Source organism: Manacus vitellinus, unplaced genomic scaffold (genome assembly GCF_001715985.3).
Source record: "Manacus vitellinus isolate BGI_N305 unplaced genomic scaffold, ASM171598v3 scaffold_7_pilon, whole genome shotgun sequence".
NCBI classification, from domain to species: Eukaryota; Metazoa; Chordata; class Aves; order Passeriformes; family Pipridae; genus Manacus; species Manacus vitellinus.
Window position 1 is genome coordinate 28,214,336 of NW_021940813.1, and position 21,397 is coordinate 28,235,732.

General features: G+C 36.0%; 1 protein-coding gene across 1 annotated transcript in view; it reads right to left on the reverse strand.

The window, feature by feature from the left end:
* The window catches only part of TMEM131 (transmembrane protein 131), a 73,821-nt gene that overhangs the window by 14,433 nt on the left and 37,991 nt on the right, over positions 1 to 21,397 (reverse strand). The window contains exons 11-30 of the mRNA XM_018084200.3: positions 21,043 to 21,151; positions 19,131 to 19,239; positions 18,171 to 18,324; positions 17,899 to 18,069; positions 17,477 to 17,587; positions 17,257 to 17,391; positions 16,682 to 16,786; positions 15,249 to 15,335; positions 11,356 to 11,508; positions 11,129 to 11,204; positions 10,909 to 11,026; positions 9,499 to 9,637; positions 9,299 to 9,408; positions 8,853 to 8,919; positions 7,799 to 7,950; positions 6,710 to 6,852; positions 5,397 to 5,583; positions 4,072 to 4,257; positions 2,011 to 2,169; positions 830 to 1,425 (exon numbers count right to left, since the gene is read on the reverse strand). Coding sequence (XP_017939689.1) covers positions 830 to 1,425; positions 2,011 to 2,169; positions 4,072 to 4,257; positions 5,397 to 5,583; positions 6,710 to 6,852; positions 7,799 to 7,950; positions 8,853 to 8,919; positions 9,299 to 9,408; positions 9,499 to 9,637; positions 10,909 to 11,026; positions 11,129 to 11,204; positions 11,356 to 11,508; positions 15,249 to 15,335; positions 16,682 to 16,786; positions 17,257 to 17,391; positions 17,477 to 17,587; positions 17,899 to 18,069; positions 18,171 to 18,324; positions 19,131 to 19,239; positions 21,043 to 21,151 — 3,067 coding nt within the window. The remainder of the gene's footprint in view (positions 1 to 829; positions 1,426 to 2,010; positions 2,170 to 4,071; positions 4,258 to 5,396; positions 5,584 to 6,709; positions 6,853 to 7,798; positions 7,951 to 8,852; positions 8,920 to 9,298; positions 9,409 to 9,498; positions 9,638 to 10,908; positions 11,027 to 11,128; positions 11,205 to 11,355; positions 11,509 to 15,248; positions 15,336 to 16,681; positions 16,787 to 17,256; positions 17,392 to 17,476; positions 17,588 to 17,898; positions 18,070 to 18,170; positions 18,325 to 19,130; positions 19,240 to 21,042; positions 21,152 to 21,397) is intronic.

Genomic DNA, 21,397 nt, shown 5'->3' on the forward strand with positions numbered 1-21,397 from the left:
CTGCACAACAGTATTGGTAGTAAAAGTGAAAATATGTTTAGAAATAAACACATTAAGATTAAATAATCACATAACTCTGAGACACAACTGAAATTGCTCATACAAAAATCATTATGAGAAGTTCTACTCTAACAAAGTGTTCATAAGAAGGAAATAACTGATGTATAATTTCAGAAGTCTAAACATATCTAATGTACAATATTAATTTTAAACTCTAGGCAACTGAAACAATGGATAAACAGTTCCAACTCAACTCTAACCTCATGCAAAAATGAATGTAACATATAGATACAGGTGCCATATGTTAATTTGCCGACCACCTGACATCAAGGATTTTTTACAACTGCAAGTCTGGACATGAAGAATTCCATTCCCAAACAGTACCACAGGGGCTTACCCATCTTTCTCTCTTCCCCTCCTCCCTGCCTCACTTTTCACAATACACTAGGACAACTTCCTTTTCCTTTCCTCAACCCTGAGCCTCAAGTATAAATCATGGAGGTGGGAGGCATGGATGCTAACCCAAAGGCAAAGGAGTAGCAACCAAAAGCATCTTTCTTCTCCCCGGGGATCAGATGTTTAGATATTCACACTTTGTTTCATCAAAACATTCCAGCATTTTTGCAGGAAGAATGACAAGCTAGCACAGCACAAACTTCACTGCCATAAAGCAACAGAAGTGTTTAAGACACAGGCACATACTGCAGGACAGAGAACACCAGAAGTTATTGTTTTTCACACTGTGAAAACATGACCTTTACAGCTGATTAAATCTTGTCCTGCGCCTTACATAATGAATCATCCTGTTAAAGCACAATTGTATTATTACCTTTGTTTTTTGCTAGTGGAGATGGGGGCTGCTCTGTAAACACATCAGGGGAAGGGGATTCTGGGTGGTCAAAGTCTTTTTCCATAGTTTCTATGAGCCCAGTGAGATCTGAATCCTCTGAGCTGTGCCTTCTGCTGCTGGCACATTCGCCATGAGGTGGGTTGAGAAGCGGGAGCTGTGGCAAAGTACTTTCAGTCTGTTGCTCTTGCTGCTGGGGCCCAGATGCTGGGGGTTGCTGGAGGGGCTGCTCTGCCAAAGCTGGTGCCTGCTGCTGCATTGGCTGCTGGTTCTGCCTCGTCCCCTTGGCTCTTCTGCCTGCAGCATGAGTCTGAGCTGTGGAACCCGAATCCAAGGTAAAGGGGCCCGTTCTGTTCACTGACTGCATGGAAGCTGCTTGTGCTGAAGTCCTGTTAGGTATGCTTGAACTGGTTTTGGATTTGATGTTTTCAACATCAGGTGCATTTCTATTGCTGTGAAGGTGTGCTGTTGCATTGCATTGTTTATGATTCCCTGCACCGGATCGTGAAGACGAACTGCCTGCTCCATAGATCCCTCTGGTTGAACTGTGATTAGAATCCGATCCAAGCATATTCAAGCTGGAAGAATAACATGTTTAAAACACACTTACAATGTTTCCATTCTTCACCATGAAAAAAGAATCACCATGTCCAAAAGAAGCCTTGAACTACACTGCTGTTGGCATGCAACCAGCAAAAATGTCTACAACTTGTCTGATAAGTCAGTAGCCTTCACCATTTCCCGTTCACTTGCTTGCTCTACATAGGAACCAAACTACAGTAAAATGACAGTCAATATATATATATATGTCAGAGGGAACACTGAAAGGAGAAGTTCTTTAGTTAACCTAAGACACCAAAGGTAGGAACTTCTGGCCTGCAATTTTTCTGCAGTCTATACCTTTCATTTTTGAGAGCATTAACAGCAATCTTGGTACAGTTTGGTTTTGGTGGGATTCTTTTCTTTCCTTTTTGTTTCAAAGAAAGGACATTCCTCACAATCACAAAAGTCATCTTTTAATCCAAGCCATCTTTTTATAAGTAACTGAGAAGATCTTTATTCATTCACCTATTCTATAGAGCAGTATTACTTTTTTACTGGCTTGATAATTAAAGAGGAAATAAATGGGAAAAATACCACAAGAACCCCAAACATTTACTTACTTTCCATCAGATGAAATTCCAACTATTCTCCTGAGATCAAGTGGCCTTCCCATATCAAAGGGAGGGTTTGAGGCCTCAAAGGACAAGCGTCTTCTAAATGGCTCCCAAATTCCTTGAGCTTCTAGATAGGCTGTTCCAATCACCAAGAGAAAGAGTACACTGCAGAGAAGAGAGGCAGTCATCTAAGGATTTATTTCTTAGTTTTGAGCATCTTAAGGTTAATGAGTTTAATCACACAGGACAAAAATTGTACCTTGTACTGAAAACGCTGAAAATTGCATCGAAACCACAATTTTGTCTGATAGAAACATAACACACAATAGCATAGTGTGATATATGCACATCACCAGCACTGAGAATGCAAACTAGATGCAAGTCTGACATGCAGTTGCCAAGAATAATAATCCAAATGAAAAAAAGTTGGACTTCAAAACCTGGAGCCACAAGCATGGTAAAAATCCAAACCAACAGTGATTTAGGGAAGGCTACAATAAACACCACCTTATCAAATTAAAAAACATGAACTATACAAACTCCTAGTGTTCATTCCTAGAAATTAAGGATAGCTTTGCAATGGTATGGAAGAATTATTTTAGTGACAACTACCAAACCCATACATGATGGCACCCTAAACGTAAGTGTGGCTGCCTATGCACAGGAACCTTGGAATATTATGAAATATGTTAGGACTCTTCTCTAGTTTGCTGCTAAGAAGGATGTTTGTACTTATAAAAAAAGACACAGTAAGGGATTAGTATTCTCTATTCTTTTGTAAAGTCTAATTAACAAGTACAGTAGATATAAATTATCCATGCAAACTACACTTATGAGCTGGTAAGCATTATTCACTGTCAAAAAACAAAAAAGAAACTCAGCCTATACATATCTAACAAATATACAGAAGTAAACCATGTAAGTACTTACTCAGCACTTTAAGTAATGCAGTGTTAGTGACTGCATTACTTAGGAAAGTGCTGAAGAGCAAAAAAAGAAAATGAAGTGGGCTGTAACTATGTTCTCTATTTCTTTTGTCAATCCCTAGAAGGAAAGACACCCTAAGTGAACATTTGTGTAACACAGTACAGCAAAATGGAAAAGCCAGTAACTTACTTTGAAGAAAAAAAAAAGCGCAGGAAATTACATGTACGTGAGAGTGTGACAATGCTTTGGATTTGCAGCACATAGAAAGACCACATTTTCATTACAGGCATCTACAGCACCAACTCCTTTCACACTTAGATATAGGCTTAACAGTAATAAACAGAAAAACAGCATTGTTGTTAGTGGTAAATCAAAACTCATACTGGTAAGTTTCCATGGTAGGGTTTTCCCTGGACAAAAGCAGTGGGGGTAAGTGTCTCACATCCAAGAGGTGAGCAGGGACAGACAGTTTATAACCTCAGATTTCAAATAAATAAAATAAGTAGATGTTAGACTATGTAAATGGTGGAATTTTCATCTCATAATTCAACCAGGCATAATGAACGTGTCTGTTTGCTGAGGAAAAAAGTGCATTAATATGCTGCTATGTAACCTGTGAGTCTGCAGTGTTGCAAACAATGTCCTTCAGGTTCTCAGAAATCCCATTATTAGTATCACCAGTTGTCTGTCACACAGCAGTGGCAGCAAAGTTAAATTCATCCAAGGCATCTGCTAAGCTCATTACAGTCACTGCCTCATATCTCTCTGAAGCACAATACTCCAGAAGGATGCTTACATTTCTATAGGAATTCATGGCTAGCAGTGCTTTAATACCTAATCTGATTCAAGACCCTACAAATTACCAGGGCTAAGAGGAGTATGTATCTCATTTAAGGAAAACAGGCTCAAGCAAGAAGTATATTTTTTGTCCTTGCTTTGAGCACAAAGTTAGTACTCCTCAAGTCTTAAAAACTGTTCACACTCCATCTAGAGAAGTGTTTATTAATTTGTTCTCCTTTCTGACCTCACCCTATTTTACTTTACACCAATTACAGCATGTATGGAATACATATGTGCTTCTCTGTAACCTGTATTCAAGCAGCAGTAGTTCGTGTGTCTAAGAACAAACACACACACTACCTCATTATTCCTGAGATGATTATGTACAGTGCCAGTTCCCAATTGGGCCTGGGGAGAGCCTCTGCACATGTTGCCAACATGTGATATGGAAGTGATGCATTCAAGATAAATACGAATTCAGAGCCTCCTGCAGTGATGAATTTTAATTCACGTATGACTCTGGAAGCAGTGAAATCTGGTGTAAACCTGACAACAAAGTAAAGCATGTTAGAACTTTTCATGTGAATAGCACAAAAGTTTGAGGCAATTTTTATGACTCATAAATTAAAAAAAAAAACAAAACGACAAAAACCACAAAAAAACCCCCACAAAACCCCCACCAAAACAAACAAACAAAAAAATCAAACCTTATAACCCAACTCCATCAATTACCACACAGCCTAAACACACTTAAGAGTATCTATCAAATACCTCAAGAAGTGTTTGACTACATTCATTAATACCTATGCTTAACACATCTGATACTAGATTACTCCTGAGATACCATATTAAGTTATAATAACCAAAAATAAATTTCGACCAAATCTGTTAAAAAAAGCTATGAATACAGTAAAAATTTAACAGCAGCTCTAAGCAAGCAATGCAACCAACTACTATGGGAACTACAAAGTTTTTAAACATTTCACCTTTAAGTCATTAACGTGTGCCTTTTCAAAAACATCCCTACTACGTCATGGTCTCATCACAAACTAAGATTGTGCAGAAATACTAGTGAAGTTTCACTGCCTGCAATATTTTGTACATCCACTTGCAGAACAGAAGCATCTTCTGAACTTGTTAGACAGAATATTCTGAGTAGTTAACTTTAAATCAAAGCACTGTTAAACGATCGGTGTTTGGTGCAGAGATCTTTTACAATAAAAACTGACAGAATTACACAATCACTATCACTAAGGCAACAGACAAAATATTCAAGACTAAAATACTGTTCATGACAATAACAATCCTTAGACTAAGGCTCTTTTCTACATACTGTAATGCACCAAAACCATATGTAAACCTAGATCCCACGTGCATTCACAACTAAAATGAAGGAAATGTATAAAATGCCATACAGTAACATTATTCTGACTCAGTAAGATATACTTACTGAATAGTAAGAGAAGTAATACTATATCCAGTCACAAAAACACAATATAATGAAAAATCAAAGTGTTTCCAAGTAGAGAGAAAAAATGTCATGATTGTGTAAAGTTATATAAAACCCCCAAACACTCAAAGCTTCAGTAAAAAGCCCTTAGAATTTAACCAAGAGAGTTTTCCTCTGAAACAAAATTAAAAATCCAAATGTAAGACTTGATTTAGATGTAAGAAAAAATACTTACAATATGACAATGTCTTTAGAGGCATTGGCACTTAGTGCAAATTCCTGACAGTTAACTACTTTAAATCCGTATCCTTCACATGTATAGCCACTGATTTCCATTGTTTTCACATTAATCTGCAGTTGTCCTGTATTTTCCACTTTAAATGTTCTTCTCAGTGTGAAATTTGGTTCTTTGTATTTCATTTCTAGAAAAAACCAGCAGAAACATGGTTAGTGTTATGCTAAACAGACATCTTTCACTACATTCATATTCTACAGCAGAATAGAGTGCTGTCAGTACTACAGCATAAGAGAGACTAGTGAGGCTCATGGAAATAAAATAAGTAACCTGTAGGAACATATCTCTGCAGCCAGATTCTTATCATTGTCAAGGCAGGGCATTTGTACAATTCCAGAGCCCTCTAACTCATCAGGGAAGAAATACCCTGAACCTCTGACAGCACTGCTACCTCATAAAAAAATCATCTAAGCTTCAAAGTTCTTTGATGTACTGCCTAATACCTTTGTGGTATTCTGTGAACAGTCCCATCAAACGAAGAATTAAAACTGTTGGGTTTTTTCTTTTGGTGTCTTAAAAATAAAAATCTATGGTTAGCTACACATATCTTATTAGTAAAAAAATACCTAAACCACAACATGTAAGAGGTAATGAGTAAACTTGACTTGAAGTTTTCTTATTCCTTCATCAAAAAAAGCAGAATAATCTCAGATAATAATTACCATGGTACCTTAGAAATATGTCTGGAAAACTGCAAAGTGGCAGAGCAGATTTTGACACCAGATACAACTAAACCTCTTCTATCAGTTCCTTCGGTTAATACAGGTACTCCTGGCTCTCCTCACAGAAGCAAGCCTGGGGCTACAGGGCAGAAAAACCTCTGATCTACAGTAGAATCTGGCTGCAATTTAATTTTCATCAAGGAGCATACCTGAACTTTTTCCCTGTTGGGTATGTGCTTAAAGATTCTGAAGGTGTGAGAAGTAAAAAAATACACAGAAGTTATGCCTGTGATCCAATTTGTCTTAAATTTAGGAATTACAGATTATGCTAATAAATATATCACGATCTTCATCTCCTGTGTCTTGCATTTTAATGAACACAGGGCTTCTGTTTTATCTTTCCTAGTTTTCAAGTTAAAATGAAAGACATATTTAATATTCTGCCTAAATAAAGTAGCAATTTTAAGATATTTAAAGGAAGGAAATTTCCGGGGCACTAGAACAGGGGGAGAATATTTCCACACATTTAAAGTTTTACATGTAAAATATAATTTCTTTTCTGTTCTGCATACTAGCTCAAGAAGTACTCACTTTCTGAACAGTCTTTTAATAATGCTTCTGTGATTTTAAAGCGTAAAGAACTTCCTGGACCTGGAGGTTTTCCTGCAATCCTCAAGCTCTCAGTTGTTCCTTGTCCTTGTACCATTATGGCATCTATTACAGTCAAATTATTTCTGTGTACAAAAAAAGGGGGAAACATTTATAAAAGCTTCTCTACGGACTATGAAGTTATATTCCAAATCTGGAGAACAAAAATATAAACAGTTCCACAGATAATTCCCTACAACATGGAAGTAAATACTGGGGATCTCAACCATAGTGTTTGCAAGACAAAAGGCCTAAGAAATCACAGCATATACAAATACAATGAAATACTTGTTAAAATTTGAATCTCTTATTAATGCATCACACACTTGATACAAAAGTGGAGTAGTTATTCAGAGCTCTTTAGTAAAGCCTGAACTTGCATTGTAGCTTGATCTTGTAATTGGCATCTGTAACCATTGTCTCTACTTTCAAAACAGTGTAGTATGTAGTTAAGAAATCAAGTTTCCAGGTATTGGTGGATGAGAAACCGGACATGAGCTGGCAATGTGCGCTTGAAACCCCCAAAGCTGACCACGTCCCAGGCTGCATCAAAAGCACAATGACCAGCAGGTCAAGGGAGGTGATTCTGCCCCTCTACTCTGCTCTTGTGAGACTCCAACCTGGAGTACTGCATCCAGCTCTGGGGTGCCAGGACAGGAACGATATCAACCTTCTGGAGTGAGTCCAGAGGACTCAGGTCTGACAGGGTTTTGAGCAAGCTGAAGATGTCCCTGCTCACTGCAGGGGTGTTGGACTAATGACCTTGAAAGGTCCCTTCCAACCCAAACCCTTCTGCGATTCTCTGATAACAGTGGATTATATATTTATATTACTGAATATGTACTGAATACGGTTTAACAACTGTATAACATCATAATTACATCTAAATTAAACCTTTCTGCAGACACACAGGATTTTACAATTATTCTTGTAAAAGCAACAGTTTCTTGACAGTTGATCATAAATATGACCTCATATATAAATAAAAAACATCGGAAAAACTCATACTCATTTTGGAAATATCTGTCTTACCTGATAACAATCAATGATGAAACAGTTTTATTAAGAACTGGAGTAAACTTTACTTTGACAGACTTTCTCTCACCAGGTTTTAATATCAAGCTTAAAACGGAATGACGAGTCAAGCCCTTTGTAAGTCCCATGGTGGTCTGCAGTGGTTGGACCTTAGAGTAGAGAAAACAAAGCAACACTTCACATATATTTGCTATATGGTATGGAATGGTATTATTTCAGCTAAAAAATTGGTCTTGTCATAAATAAGTGTACTACCCAGTGACATTTCTGTTTTCTTAACCAGAAACTCTGATGGCACATTAATTTCCCTATTTATTAGTAAATTGTTTTTGTTTATGGAGAAATAGAACAACATGACAGAACAGAACTGACCTGAACTACACCCATGTAGATTCATAAAGTTCTAGCAGAAGAAAGAGTTCAAAAGTTCTTATGTATGTATTTTAAATACTAAATTAGCTTTAAGTAATTATGGAATATTTTCTCTCCTCAGAATTTTCCATTGTTTATATATTCTAAAAATGTTTTAAGGGGAAAAAGCAAATAAAACAGAACTACCCAAAAAAATGTATTTTGCTAAGTTTGCCGTTTGACTTTAGACACTGCACAAACTGCAAATGGAGGGGAAAAGCCAGAGGAGAAAAGAAGTGCTTAGGATGTGGCATGCTCTATGTGAAAAGGCACATGAGGGTCCACAAAACTTAAATCACTTAAAAGAACCAACAAACCAATGGAAAACTCAATACTTTGCTAATTTTAGGATTAGTAACCACTATACTGAAGAAAATAATCCTCCGTCAGTAAGAGAACAAGTAAATGCAGTTTTCCTAGAACTTCTACAGTTGTATTATAATGTAAGCACATAGAAAAAGTGACACTTTAATTGTTATATTTGTAGAAATATTACTTTTCTCAATTTCCTGAAAATATCCAAGAGAGGTATCACATTTTGCACAGTAATAATGAAACTTGAAGACATGTATGGCTGAACTCTTACAAAACGTTAAAATAACTAAATTGAAAATTATGAAGAATGTATTGAAGTACTTACACAATTTCTGAAGACCTGAAACTCTAGAGTCCTCTGATTGAAATTAGTTGGTTTACTCAAATTAAACCTGAAAAAAAAATCATATTTTTTATTTCTCCTGGATCAGGGAAGATGGTGACATACTTGCATTTAGAGATTTTAGCACAAATCAAGAATCCATGGTAAAATTCAATATGCAGCTGAAAGAATAATTTGTTTTTATTTTTCCATTTCCCCCCTTGTACATCAAGTTAAGAAAGAAACGTAAACACAATTTAGCTCAACAAAAAATACATATGTGTGCTCAATGGCAACAGATTCACATCTCAACTGGCCTAATGATTCAAATTCTAGAAGTGGCCAACACTGTAACTACCAACAAAACTGGCAAATCATGCATGCATTTTTTGTAAAATGCATTTTGCTGTAGAGTGAGAGCACTCCAAGGACTCCACAACAATACTCACCGTTCTAAGAGCTTATCAACAAAAGTGGATGGGTTAGAATACAGAGCTACGGGAAGAAACTGAATATACACAGGAACATCTGCTGGATTTTCTAGAAAAATTTCTTCTTCCTATTCAGAAACACAATTTTTAAAGTTTATTTTAGAACTAATGTAATTAGAAATACCTATTAAAATGATACTATCACCAAAATAACTTACTGATGAGCTGTTTGTGTTGGTGAGAGGGAAGTTTAGATGGCGAGGTGAAATAAGGATGGAAGGCCAGGCCATTTCTGCTGTAATTTTCAACCGGACATCCTTCTGAAGATCTGTGTCTACTTCAAATACAGCATTCAGTCTGGAGAAACAGTGGTAAAACTTACTTTAAAGGACTAAAACAGAAAAGCCTGTAAAAACCAGAGGGCTTAAAAAGCACCCTGAAAACAACATTAGTCTGAGAAGCAAGAAGAGCTACACCTACTGCAGAAACAAATTTTGACAATATAACAGATTCAGATCAGTAGGAAAAATAACCCAAAGCTTATCTGATGATTTACAAAGGTATAAAGAGTAGAAAGGAAAAACTCCAATACAGCATCCAGACATCCACTATCTAGAAAATGTATTCTGCCTGCACATGTGTGATATACAGTAAATCTGTATGCGTACTTCAGATGCAATGGATACACAGTCTCTGTGCCTATATTCCTAATAAATCTAAAACAAATTTGAACTAGTCACACTGTGAGCCACTATTTCTATTGCTGAATGAAGTTCTTTGCTACTAAGATACATTAATACATCTTAATATATGATTTGTTACAATGCTATAACCACCCTCCACAACAGACTTGGGTCCCATTCTCCTACAAGCTCTCCACATAATATAACAAAGAAGTGATAAGAGAGGTTATGCTTTTGTTGCTCTATTTTATTGTATACAGACATTTTGCTTCTTCACATACCTTTTTTGAAATGGCAGTCTGGATGCTATCATCACAAAAGACACGCAGTTGCTGTTAAGATTAACTTGTGTCTCTTGGAGATTAAATCAACTTTATGTATGAGAAGGCACACCTTTAAAAGGTATGTAGTAGTCTATGGAGTTTGACTTTTTCTAAATATTAAGTAGCAACCACTGATCATCTTTCATTCAGCAAATCTCAAGATAAAGTACAAGACAATTTGCTAATTCACTGAAATGCAATAACCTCAGTACAGACAGAGGAATATTGAGGTTACTATTTTAAAGAAGTTTAAGCAGGGATACTGCACAAACAACAAAATCTGGTTTTGGAAGTTTTTGCAGAGTAGAGAGTGCTTTGCTGTTGCCATCTTTTCAAAAACTGCAGCAAACTCCAGTGAATAGTAACTTTCCGTGTTGTGTTTGACTTGAAGAAATTATTACTGTTTTTTAACCTTTAAAATGCTCTCTTTAGAAGTTTTGCAGAGAAGGCAGAGCAATTCCTTTCTTGGCTCCCTCTCAAAAAGCAGAAAGAAAGAGAAACCTTGTATTAAGGTTTTTCAGAAATATAAGGTATTAAGAAACCTTGTATTTTATAAGAGCACACATATCAGAGTTTTCCAGTGATTTAAGGCATGAGAAAATAACAGGGATAAAATACTTACCTATGGCTTGAGTTCTCTTTTATTTCTGTCCATTCTTTGAATAAGTTCTCATGCAAATCCCAGTCAGAATCCCATGCATCTTCTTGCATTGCTATGCTGTGCTGAACTTTAGATTCCGCTTTAAGAAATAATGTGGTTTTTTAACTCCTCAAATAACATCATTGCTTAAAGACAAAACTTATTTTAAATTATTTTAATTATGAAGTTGAACATTACTTACATTTAGTTAGAAAAGGCAATCCTACATAACAACGATCTCCACATTGTGCACCAGGATCAAAATAAATATTTGCAATCTGCAAAACAGATAAGAGAAGAAATCAACAGCACAGTAAATCTAATGACCAAAGAAAAAAAGAAATAAGATTTCTGATGACTACAGAAACTTAACATATGTTATATAGAAGAGAGAACTCACAAACATTTAGAAATAAGGCATAAACAAACCTTTGATTTTTTCCCTGGTTCTAAATCGTCCTTATTACTTCTTAGCCTTCTATAAGAAAACCTTATATCTTCTGACAGGGACCGTATGTGTTGTATCTTCACTTTCTGAGAAAAGGAGTTCATAATATTCAGGCTCTGGTGAACTACTTTCCCCTAAAGAAAACAAAAGAGGGGAAAAGTGTGCAGGATATGCATTTTCCCTAGCATCTGTATTTATTTATGCAGACTGGCAAGGACCACAGCAGTGCTGAAATGTTAAATCGAGATTTTTAACTATGTTATCTTAAAAAAATGTCACTTGCAACACTTCAAGGTAATAACTTTCTTGTTATTATTATATAATTGTATTCTTTCCTCCACCTGCTTCCAAACACAGTTCATCCCTTTCTGAAAATTAAGATTACCTTAAGAATCTTGAGGAGCTAGGAAAACAGTTCTCCTTAATCACATCATGTTTAAAAAAGTACCAGAAAAGGAAAGGCAAGAGAAAACTTGCTAATAATTAGAAATAACCTTAAAGGAATATTAAAGGGAAGCTATGGATTACAAACACTACAGGTGACAGAGGGCATTTAAAACACAGATACAACCCTTCTTCCTGCTCCCAATGTGATTAAGATATCAGTCACCAAAATGACAACATTTAAGAAGAAAACAGTGCAAGTTTTTTTCTCCACACCTTTACACCCTGCTTCCTTTACTGAGCCAAATGTTATTTAACCTTTTAAGCACAGAACATGTAGTTCAATCATCTGTCATGATCAGAATCATTGCAATGCTCAAGCTCTCCCCCTGCCCTCAATTGTAAACCAACTGCTCTGTGCTCACGTTTTACACTTTACTTCAACACCCGGCCCTGACAAGTACAGAGTAAACAACTAATAAAAAACAAAACAAAAGGAAGAAATGTGCAATTCAGGACTGGTGGTGAGACTTCAGATTTATATAAAATAATACGAGCAAATATAAATACCCAAGACTATCTTCCAATGAACATGACTTGAGGTTTTAATATTCCCCTTAAACCAATAATAAAAAAAAATTCCCTATAGTAAGGACTGAAGTGGAGACATGAGAGAGATGGAACTTTTGTAGGCTCAATAGAAACAGGAAATAGTCACATACTGTAACACTTGCAATAGTAAAAACTGCAGAGGGAAAGAAACTACAAAGAAACTACAAATCCCTAAACAGTACAGTCCTGTTAAACTGAATAGGAGGTACGTCTTCATCTGTGGAATCCTATGAGTAACAAACTGCCATCAACTGGGCAAGATACAGGTTTGTTAAACCCTGCAGAACAAACAAAATTTTACTGAGACCTTTATGTAGTATTTAGACATGAAACAACAGATGAGGGAAGACAGCTTTACCCATCAGCAGTAAGAAAACCAGAACAAGGCCTTTTAGCATACAGGCCCTCAAAGATGAGCTTTGATCAGGGAAAAGCTGAGAGGTGGCACTGTGAACTAAAGATGAGACTATGAAGCAGGAGTCAACACAGCTAAGATTTGTTTAAATCAAGAAACTGATCTTTACAAGGTCTGTATACACTGTCTGTGTATTGCTGACAAACTTCAATGGAACACCAGAAATCAGACTTAGGTGCAAATACAGTAAAATTATAAACAGAGACAGACAGTACTGGCAACCAGACAGCTGCAGGAGAACTACATCCCAGGTATGAACTGAAAAGCAAGCGTTACTAAAACAGTAGCACCAAGTTATTTCTGGATGGTGTAGATGTCAAATTTCTCTACCAAACACTGAAACAAGACAAACTGATGCTATTTTAGGCTTACTTTCATAAGTAATGGAGGCATTACAGAATAACTAGATGCAAGAGTAGCATGAATTCAGTGAGCACAAGTTTAGTTTGAAATGAATCCAAGAAAAAATACAAGTAAGCCTGGTGTCAATGTTCTCAAATATCAAAAGAGCTAAGTGATCAACTAATGGAAATAGTAAGTGAAGTTGACTACTCTGAAAAGCTTGGGGCTTGAACACAGGAAACAGTCTAGAATCTTGTCAAAGGTTATTATATCTGAATCTATACTTCCAAAGAAAAAGCAGGAGGCCAAATGTCACCTGAATGAATTATCATATGAAAACATCACTAGAAAAAGTACGAAGGCAATAAAAATCACACCAATCTAAGGAAGAGAAAAAATGATGACAGCAAGGAAGCTATGCCTCAGAGGCTGAGAAACACCAGTACTATAAGAAGTAGCACCTGCCAAAACAAAACAAAGCAAAAGTAAATAAACAAGGAAAAAAATGAAGCTGACCAAGACTTCTTTATGGTCCAAAATGGAACTAAATACTTCAATGTGGAATTCAAGAGGGACAATGAATTTGACAGGAATTCATCATTACAATAATTCCTAATAAATTAGGACACAGAACATAGAAACTGCCTTATCTGTGGTGAAGGGGAAATGGACCTTTAAGTTAATTCAGTTTATCAAAAGCTTATGCAGCTGTTCATACATCAAGTTAAAAAAACGGCACTCAGAGTAATAAATACTCATATAATGGTGAGGCAATATAGTCAAATAGAAAATATGCATCCTAAAGATAAAAAATAACCAGTGATTTTTGCAACTGTAGGCATGAATGCTTCATCTCAAGAGTAGCAAAAGACTTCAGAACAATTTGTGACACAGGAGGTCAGAAGGGAGATGGAATGAATAATGACGCAAATGTCACTGAAGTCCTGCTGACTGACTTATCTTCCTCTGATGAGACCTATTCCATCACTTTTCAAAAAAGTTATCATTTATTTGACATGCAGTAAAACATTTGATAAACTGCCAGTGAAAAATTACGAAGTAAGAGTATACAAATTGCAAGATAAGCAGGAGATACTAAGGAGCTATCAGAAGAAGAACACACATTGCTCTACAATAGATTGACTCTATGCAGGCCACACAAGGAAACAAAACCCCCCAAAAATTTACACACACCATGCATGGAGTTAGTTTCATCCTTTTAGAAAATTGCCATCTCTATCTCCTTTTGCTCATTCCCAGCCCCCTTGAGTTTTAAAACTCTATCCCGATGATTTTTCCATCGTATTACATTCTCCACTTATCAGGAAGTCACATCAAGTTCAGACTTCATCAGAATACTAACTGCAAATTCCATATGCCTTGACTGCCCATGCTTCTATGGTTATTCTGAATGCCAAGTGAGAAGAAAGTATTACATGGTTCATATCTTGCTGCTTGAGTCTGCCCTGAGCAAAGAAACTGCTTTCAGCACTCACTGAATAAACACTACTGCAGGAGCATGGATAAAAACAGCCATTACATATTTCTGCAGAGACCTGTAGACCCACACAGCTTTCTTGCTTTCCTGTTCATGTACTCGACCATGCACCCTTCAGATCTACTTTCAGTGTGGAAACAGTACAATAGCACTCCCACAGAGATCAAGGGCTCCTTATACTAAAGTATCAGTTCATTATCTGACTTGGTTGACTTTGTTGCCTTTGGTATAATACTTTAGGGATTTGGAGAAAGCATTTGTGCAATTTCATGTCTCTTATTCATGGTGCCAACATGCATGAATTGGTAATAACCAAGTCACCACAGCTACAGCAGAATGAAGCTGCAAAGAATCAGGTTTGGGACAATATCAGTATTCCAAGATGCTGTTCAAGCGGGCTGTAGAGGAGATGTAGGGGTAACTCATGTGTGAAACACGTGGGGGAGAAAAACCCCCAAAACCAAACCCCAAAATAATGACAAACTAAATCCTAACAGTTCAGTAGCACAATCTCTCCAGCAATTTGACATACAACAATTCAGGACAATGGTCTCCCCTGAAAAGGACAGATAAAGAAAAAACACAGCAGGAAAACATTTAATAATATGATCCAGCTCTCTTACCGGAAAAGAAGGTGGAAGAAAAATATGTTTTGGGGAGCAGGTCAACGAGCCTACAGCAATCACTGCCTTCACTGGTATAGTTAAAATCTGGACAAAAAAAAACAACAAACAACATGAAAAGTTTAGAAATGAATACTTACATTCCAGACTTTAAACATCTCTTCCACTTTTAAATTGTATAGAATAAAAAAACCCTTGAAATTCTGCAATTAATGTAGTCTGAGATTATATAAACATTTAAAACATGGAGACATGAATTAAGATTTCAACACATCATCACATTCCAAACAGTCACTCCATACTGTCACCCATACATCCTTAGCACCATTCTATACGGAACAGAAAGCATACTTAAAATATAAGCTCTCTAGTAGGGCATTATATAGGTATCACTTTGTTGGAAAACAAGAGGGTAACATCTTTAAAGTAAATGAGTATGAGGGAAGAGGATACACACCCAACTTCTCAAAAAAACATTAGGAAGTCATGGTAAGACCTTGACATACATAGAAAAAATAATGTGGAAAGGATGGCAATGATATTCTTTCTGCTTATTATTAAAGTACTAATACAAGTAGAATAACTTTTAAGAACAAGAAAGAAAATTAAATGCTTCAGACTCTATAATTGAAGGGTCACATACATGTACAGACACATTAAAAAAATCTTAAAACCTCAGATAACTGGCAAAAATTAGGAATTTCCCATGTTCTGTAACATCATCAGAACACAATAAGTAATATAATTTCCTGACTTCAAAAGCAGAGAGTCACATTTGGGTTTTTTTCTACATATATCACAAAAAGATATTAAATTCACATTCCATTATCCAGTAGAATCTCTCTCCTGAAAAAATATGGCATATGAAGTTGAGAATTAACTGGTTGTTCTCTCCTGTACTAATCTTAGCATAAGAACTGTTTCATTAGTTGCCAGGAAACTGCAATATGATTTAGTGGACATGGTAGTATTTGGTCAAAGGACAGACTTGATCATCTTGGAGGCCTTTTCCCACCTTAATGATTCTATTGTTCTACAAAACAGCTTTCACAGTGGGTTTTGACCAAAAAAGTCGGAAATTATTGCTTAATTTCAGTAACTGATAATGTACTGAAAAGAACACTGTCAGCACGTGTTACACCCACAGATCCATGCACTGATGCTTTGAGGATGTCATGTCATTGAAAAATCCATACTGCAAAGCAGTAGGTCAGATTTAAATGGTTATTTCTGAAAGTCAGATGAAATTCGTAATGAAAGCATACTGTTGTATGACGCAGGGTTAACTTGCAAAGATAACCTGACCTCCAGAGTTCCCTTCCAACCTCCCTCCCAGACCATATAACCTGTCCACTAATTCAACTCCTAAAACTTCACACTTAAAGACTCAACATTTCTTTTGGGCAACACCCATGAATATACAATAAATATACCTCATAATCTGTTGTGATTTGTACAGCTCCATCATGAATTCCTTCAAGTTCTTTTGCTATTAGATTTACTCTGAACACAGCATAATAGCCTGATGCTAGGACCACCTGTAAATGGTAGGAAAAGGGTCATCCATTGTATTCCTTTAAACGGAAAGAAGTTTCACTAAAAAAACATACCCAGTATCCTCTGATTCCTTTAAATTAACTCAAAATCCATTTAAAAGCACTGTCACTGGTACACAAAAAATTCACACACATAAGGGACTAACACTATCTATTCCTTGTGGTGATAAATTTCCACTCTTCTCTGATGAATGATGAGCATTATCTGAGGGCATGGAGATTGCTGTTTCTGCAGTTTACCCTTTCCAAATCTAACCAATTTGAATAAAATATTGCTTCTTAAAATAAATTTAGAAAATCTACATGCTTTATCGTACTCACATTCAGATAAAAATTAAGAATTCTTACCTCTGCCCTGCCTAAAGTCAAACTGCAAGAAGTAGCAGAGGTTCTCTCTTTTTTTCTCCCCACCTAAATCTAGCTTTAAGCAATGGATTCAAAGGATTACTTACTGAAGACTGATCAGATGCAGTAGCATTTTGTAGTTCATGGTGGTTTGCAATTATCGTTGTTCTGTTTCCCTTTTCGGTTGTTAGAAGTTCTACGGCCAAACCATCCCCTATAATATGCCAACTTTTTATAGCCAGCTTAAAAAGAACAAAGGTATTCTTTTCAGTAACAACACTGATGTGAACTTTTTAAAAGATAAAATAAAAATAAATCCACCCTTACCTCTATTGGATTGCTGTTGATGACTGCAAATAAAATGCTGGTAGCTTCTGTTGCACTCAATATGCCAAAATCTATAAATCGTTCCTCAGTTTTTGGAGGCAGTACAAAGTACTAGAAAGATTGATAAAAGTATTTTAGCATGAGTTAAACATAAAGTGTGCTCAAACTCTAAGCTCATTAAACAACGCATTAATAAGTCTAGTCCCAAATCTTTGTTCGCGAAGCCAAGCCATGATGATGAATAAGTCTAATACAACAGTACCATGACAAGCTCAAAATTCTACACATTTTCTATGCAAAACTGAAGGGAACAAAAAAGAATTTTTCATCAGTAACTGAAATAGAAAAAAGAATTAAAAAGAGTCCTAGGAAGTCTGCCTCCAATTAGATTGAAGTAGCTAGAAAAAAAGAAAAATACTTACATCTAGAAATCCTGTGTATGCTCGGACAGGTAGGTGAAATTTAGAAGCATTGGTGATAAGTAGAATATTGTTATCTATGTGAACGGATGATGTGGAAGGCATAAAATGAAGTGTAAAAATATATCTGGATTCATTAGGTGGAATTAAGACTGGTTTACTGAAGTTCTGGACCTAGATCAGTGAACAATGAAGATCAATGTTATAATTGAACAAAGTGCATCACATTTAAGCATTTACAATTATGTAAAAGTACTCACTGAAATGAGACTTACTTTAAACATTGGTTTTGCTTCTTCTGGTAACACAACATCATGTATAAGGACTGCAAAACTGAATGTGTTAGTTAGATAGATCAGTCTTTCCACAGAATCAGCAGCACTGTCACGGATGTGAAAGAGTGTGGCACCATGATCAAATCCTAAATATCTATTAGAAGAAAACAGTGTAAGGAAATAAAGATTTTCCTCCAACATAAAGTGTTTTCCTTGCACAAAGACAAGAATTCATCAATTCAAACAGCAAAAAAGGTACATATCCCAATGCATGTTGAAGCTATGTTATTAGCATTACAGGGACTTTGATAATTAAGTAATTCAAATGAGGTAAGAAAATATGTAAAATAGCATAATAGGAGGACGTACTAAGATAGTTTGCAAGTCATGCATATTTCTTATTAATGAAATCAGGTGTCTGCAGCACAAGAGTTCTGATAGGTAAGGTTTAGCTTGTTTGCCTTTAAAATACTCTCTCAGTTTTGTTGACAAAGTAGCATCTCATTTAAAAAATTTTAAAGTCGACATAGCCATATTGTGTAAATAAATAACAAAAACCAAGAAAACACTGACAGTTCTTTCAAAATTTTGCTCAAAACCAAAAATATTTTCTCTACCCTTACTCATATTGCAACAGAACAGCAAATGCAAAACCAGAAAAATTTCCAATACTGCATTTTTAAAATGTCTCATCTGCAGTCTTCAGCTGCTCTGAAAAACAACTCCCTTCAAACAATTTGAACTCAAGCCTTGAAAACAGTTTATGAATTGCTAAGACTACCTCATCTACTTATTTAAAAACAGAAAAATTCAAACAAGTAATTGTAGTTCTAAATGAGCTCCAGATTCAGAAAGTTTGGGTATCACCTCTTTATATCCCACTCCCCCTCAAAAAGTCTAAATTCCCTGTTAATTTACAGCATTTAGCTTTTGAACTATGTTCAGTTACTGTAAGCTTACCCATCCAACACTTCTGCTTGATACGGTATTTCAAGTTTGGAGTAGCTCTTCTCTTTTGCTTTAACAGTTATTTTCCCAGAAGACTGTGATGCTTTTTTTGCTTTTGATGCTGTACACACAAGAATGTAAGAAGTTTGTTAAAGTAGACAAAAAAAATGATCTATTAGGTTAGACTAGAATTGAGTGGAAGAATAAAAGCACAGAGCTAGCTCAGAAATGTAGTATCATGGAAGGAAAAAAATGGATTTTAAGGAAATTTCAATAAGCAACTGGCATGGTGTAAAGCCTATGAAGCAAGGGATCTGAGTTCTGAATTTTTCCCGTTTAAGACCAGTTAGATGATCTACCTGATTTAGTAAGCTTATCTACGATAGGGAAGCCTGGTTGTTTCTGTCATATAACTAACTTGAACATTTCCAGATGATAATATGGATCCCAGATGATCTGAACTCCCCAGTAGGGAGTATGGAATACATCTATCCCTCCACTAACAGAATAGAAGCCTGAGATTGCTGGGCTCCCCATTTAGAGCTACCAATTGAGAGGAACTTTGGGCCAGAAACACAACATCTTAGTAACAAAGTAATGAAAGACAAGTAAAACTTTACAGAAATAGAAGCAGAATCCATGTAAGAACCCAAACCACACAAGAACCAAGAATGATGCTCACAGGTCTGCTCCAAGATCACAGGTCAAGTAATGTCAGCTTGGTAGCAACAGTGCCAGAAAAGTCAAGGGATTCAAATACTAGTTAAGAGAAATCACCAAGCCCCTGAAGCTCCGTATGTATTTGGGCAGCTGAAATTGCAAATATTTAGAGCTGGCTGCTTCACTGATAAGAATTGGTCAAGTCAATTCCTTAAACACATTAAGCAGTTTGACTAGGCATTTGTCCCAGAACTTCCTTCTAAGACATACCATATGTTAGCCAGGAGGTCCTCATATAACAAATCCTACCAGTTTCAAAACCTGAACATATTATGACCTCAGGTTGACAGAGTTCAGCTATTTCAGGACTTATTTATAGGTTAAAACATACTTCACTCATCTTACAAAGCGTAAGCTATTAAATATCTAAAGTACTAATCACTAAATGATAATTAAAAAAAAAAAAATCAATCTTTTCCTCTTTATCCATATAACTTCTAAAATTATGTCTGTCACAAGTATTGCATCTATAAGGTTCCATTTTTAAGCAATCCAGGAAGAAAGACTTACAGCACCAATTAGTAGTTTAAAGCAGTAACATAGGAGTAGTTACCACCATTCTGACAGTTGATTAAAATCTCTATAAAAATTGAAGTGCCTTTCTACAAAATGTCAGTATAGTATTTACAGTCACACTATGGAATACCAGGTTGGAGGGGGCCTCAAGGACCATCTGGTCTATCCTTTCCCAGCAGAAGCACAGTCTAAACAAAATGGCTGAGCACCCTGGTCAGATGGATCTTAAGTGTCCAATACTGGGGAATCCACCCCTTCCTAGGGAGATTATTTCAATGGCTGATTGTTCTCATTGTGAAATTTTTTCTCTTCTGCCTAACTGGAATATCTCCAGGAATAACTTGTACCTGGTTTATTAGGATTTCTCAAAAACAACTGCCTGTTTAGACTAAAAATACATTTAAATCATCAGTGTCTTAACATAAGAATACTGTCATGTTTATTAGAAATATTAAGAATACCTTCTCTTCTCATCAGTCTAAGTTACTTGCCAATTATGAACAGAGACAATCCTTTCAAAAATAATTGAAGTTTAAAAGAACCATAAGCCTTTTCCAGGTAGGAGAATTCCATTTCCTTCTCAAAATTACAAATAGCATTTTGTTAAAAGAGTGAAAATAATTCATGAAGTTTCAGTAAGTTTTCAGAAGCACTTGAAAAGTTCTAAGAAGAGAGGAGTACTACTTACCATCAAAGCTAATACTTGCAACTTTGGTATATTTACTTTCAGAGGCTTTTAACGTAACTGGCTTGAAATGTACTGTTATAGCTTCGTTCTGTGGTGTAGGTCTAACGCTCTGCAAACAATCAAAATATGAAGCACCTGTAAATTCATGATTGCTAACAAGCGGTGCAGTTTTCACACATCTTTCACAATGATACAAGTGCAACTAGTTCTGCCCAAGTTTTTGCAGGTGTCTTTCCTATAACAAAGCATCCTAAAAAGCTGTTTTAGAATTTTTTTCAGGTACTGTAAATTACTCGGTCAGTATTCAGAAATATGGGAAATATAGAGTTCTCCTTGGAGATATTGAATGAAGTGA